The sequence below is a fragment of the Lucilia sericata genome, unplaced genomic scaffold, assembly GCF_015586225.1.
Source record: "Lucilia sericata isolate MDLA Ls3-8-SP2 unplaced genomic scaffold, ASM1558622v1 Contig000055F_arrow, whole genome shotgun sequence".
In the NCBI taxonomy this organism is placed as follows: Eukaryota; Metazoa; Arthropoda; class Insecta; order Diptera; family Calliphoridae; genus Lucilia; species Lucilia sericata.
The window spans coordinates 653,360-655,896 of NW_023994091.1; the positions used below are offsets into that span (position 1 = coordinate 653,360).

Genomic DNA, 2,537 nt, shown 5'->3' on the forward strand with positions numbered 1-2,537 from the left:
CTTACCGTCTGCATTACTTTTAAGTACTCTTATAATGACTTACGTATAATCAAATACAGTTGCTGGAGTGTACCCTAGCAACTGTTTTTACACACACACACAAAGAAACTTGTTTTTATATGTTAAACCATTATTTTTAAGCGGTGGTGTTGTGAGTAAGACAGCGAACTAACGAACAAGAAGGCCAGGACCTTATATAAAGTGGAGTAGGCACAATTACGGAACGATGTTTATAAAATTAAGTGTTTTAAAGTAGTTCTCTGAATTGGTCCTAAATGGGGGTAGGGTCAATTATGAGCTCCCGATTTACACAGAACACTCTGAGGACATTTAGACAATTGTGATACTCTTATATTGTCCTCCGTAGTAACACATTTTTGCAACATTTCAGATCATAAAAGAGGCTTGAACCAAGATATCTAATTCTGCACACTTGTAGAGATGGTAAAGTCACATAAAAAGTGCTGTACAGATTTTTCTTCTTCTTAACAACTTAACACAAACAGTTACCTTCAATATGGCATGTGTATTATGCTATGCGTAGTATGCTTATAAGAAGCCTTAACGAATTTCTATCCAAGACAAAGAGTGTCAATATCCCCTTAGTTGAAGAAGACTGAGTATTTCTGCAGCCCATTCGTCGATCGTTTCCGATGCTAGTCTCGTTTAAAGACGATATGTTATTAGGCTCAGAATCATTTTCTGAGTCTATTAAGCTATGACCGTCTGTTCATCTGCCTGTCTGTCTGTCTCTCCGTCTGTGTGTCCATTTAAGCCTTGTGCGCACGCTACAGGTCGCAATTTTCAAGATAATTTGATGAAATTTGGCACATACTCTCCTTTTGAAAATGGTTGAAATAGGTCCATTATTTCGCCTAGCTCTCATACAATCTTACCAAATGGGGCTTTTGAGCTTATAATAATGTTAAATATTGTACAATCTCTACAAAAAAACGGCATATCTTAGTTTTATATAAGTATAAATGATACTGCCGATTTTCGTAATGATAGGGCCTCATTTGACCCATACAAAGTCCCCTTCAGATAATGACTTGAAGGTGGAAATTCACCTTTAAACACTACTATCACATTGAAATTCTGCATAAATATCATTAATGTCATCGTAAATCGCTTTACCAAAATGTTTACGGATGGGACTATATTTACTATTGCCCCCATATAACCCCTCTTTCAGAAAATCACTTTTTTGTAACAATTCTTACAATATTTCGGAATTTCCCCATTCACTCACTGGTGTAGGGTATCTTATGGTCGGCCAATTTTTCGCAATCAATTAAAAAATTAATTAAATTGATTAACATTTTAACGAACTTCTTAAACAAGGATGTAATTAAGACAAATAAAAATTTTTTTAAATAAAACATTCTATTAAATTATAAAAGAAAAGCTCAATTTTGGAAAACTCAACGACGACGACATCTGCGTTGACAGGCAGCCAGAGAACACCAACGATTGCTGTTGCCACCACAACCCAAGTAACGCATTTCACGACATTGTCGAGAACGACCATCCCAGTACCACATGCGACGGGGTACACAACCTCGGCCACCGCGACCATCACTTCGAGAGCCTGCACATGCGGGAGCACCTAGAAAATATGTAAAATGAGTTAATATTTAAATAGTGACAATGTAATTAGTTAACAAAATTAACTTACGTGGACTTCCTGGACACATTTGAGCCGAGGCGTAGGCCACCAAAGCCACCAATAACAGAGATAAAATGTGTAAAAATTTCATTTTGATTTTCACTTAACAATATATTAATATTTAAATTGTTGTGTATTTATATCAAAAATGTTTGATTATTTATTTAAACAGCGTATTGTTTTAAGTCATTATTTAATTATGTAAAAATACGTTTTTAATCAAATAATGGTTGTTGTTTCCAATGCATAATCATTATGTTAAAAATTTATAAAAATATTTGTACAGATGTTTTCTGGAATATAAAATAAATATTATCTTAAGAAATCGTGTAAACATTATTGTACACATTTTGTTGCGACATTTTAGTAAAATAAATTGTCTAAGTGGTCTTGTGCAAATTGTTAATTATAGAAAATTCTTATTCCCTACATGTGTGAAAAATGTGTGGTAATAAAGATGACTAAGTCATTACTAGACTCCTCTTAAGTAATGCAGACGGTATGTATTAGTCATTGAAAAGTAAGCTGTTGAGTAAGTATATGTTTTTGCTGGATATCTTATTGGGTGTCAGATGAATATTTCTCATTGATATATACAGATTGAATAACTTATATATATATACCTGCTCCATGATATATGTATGTTGCAAGAAACTGTAATTATCTAATTTTAGAAAAAATACGAGGGCTTTTGGATTCGGAAAGCTATTTCATTCCTACTCATCAAATTAACTGCAGAGGACCTTATATGAGGGGAAGGGTGAATTATTGACAGTTTTTCATAATTTTTTTTAAACCGATTTTGGTTTATATAAAACAGTAGCTATACCCAGTGTGCTTTGCTACCCTAAAAGCAATATAAATAAAT

The 2,537-nt window shown here is 33.5% G+C and overlaps 1 protein-coding gene across 1 annotated transcript; it reads right to left on the reverse strand.

Annotated features, from left to right (window-relative positions):
* Positions 1–1,394: 1,394 nt before the first annotated feature.
* On the reverse strand, positions 1,395–1,760 carry LOC119616061 (PI-actitoxin-Axm2b-like). Its single transcript, XM_037972208.1, has 2 exons — positions 1,679–1,760; positions 1,395–1,609 (listed from the first exon to the last, which is right to left on the reverse strand). The coding sequence occupies exons 1-2, from the start codon at positions 1,758–1,760 to the stop codon at positions 1,425–1,427; spliced, it is 267 nt and encodes an 88-aa protein (XP_037828136.1). The 3' UTR covers positions 1,395–1,424.
* Positions 1,761–2,537: the final 777 nt, after the last annotated feature.

What these genes read in the sequence shown, in the direction of transcription:
- LOC119616061 (XM_037972208.1), bottom strand. Translation starts at nt 1,760, where the DNA reads ATGAAATTTTTACACATTTTATCTCTGTTATTGGTGGCTTTGGTGGCC. An exon ending in AATGTGTCCAGGAAGTCCAC is followed by an intron (nt 1,610 to 1,678) that starts GTAAGTTAATTT and finishes CATATTTTCTAG; the next exon opens with GTGCTCCCGCATGTGCAGGC.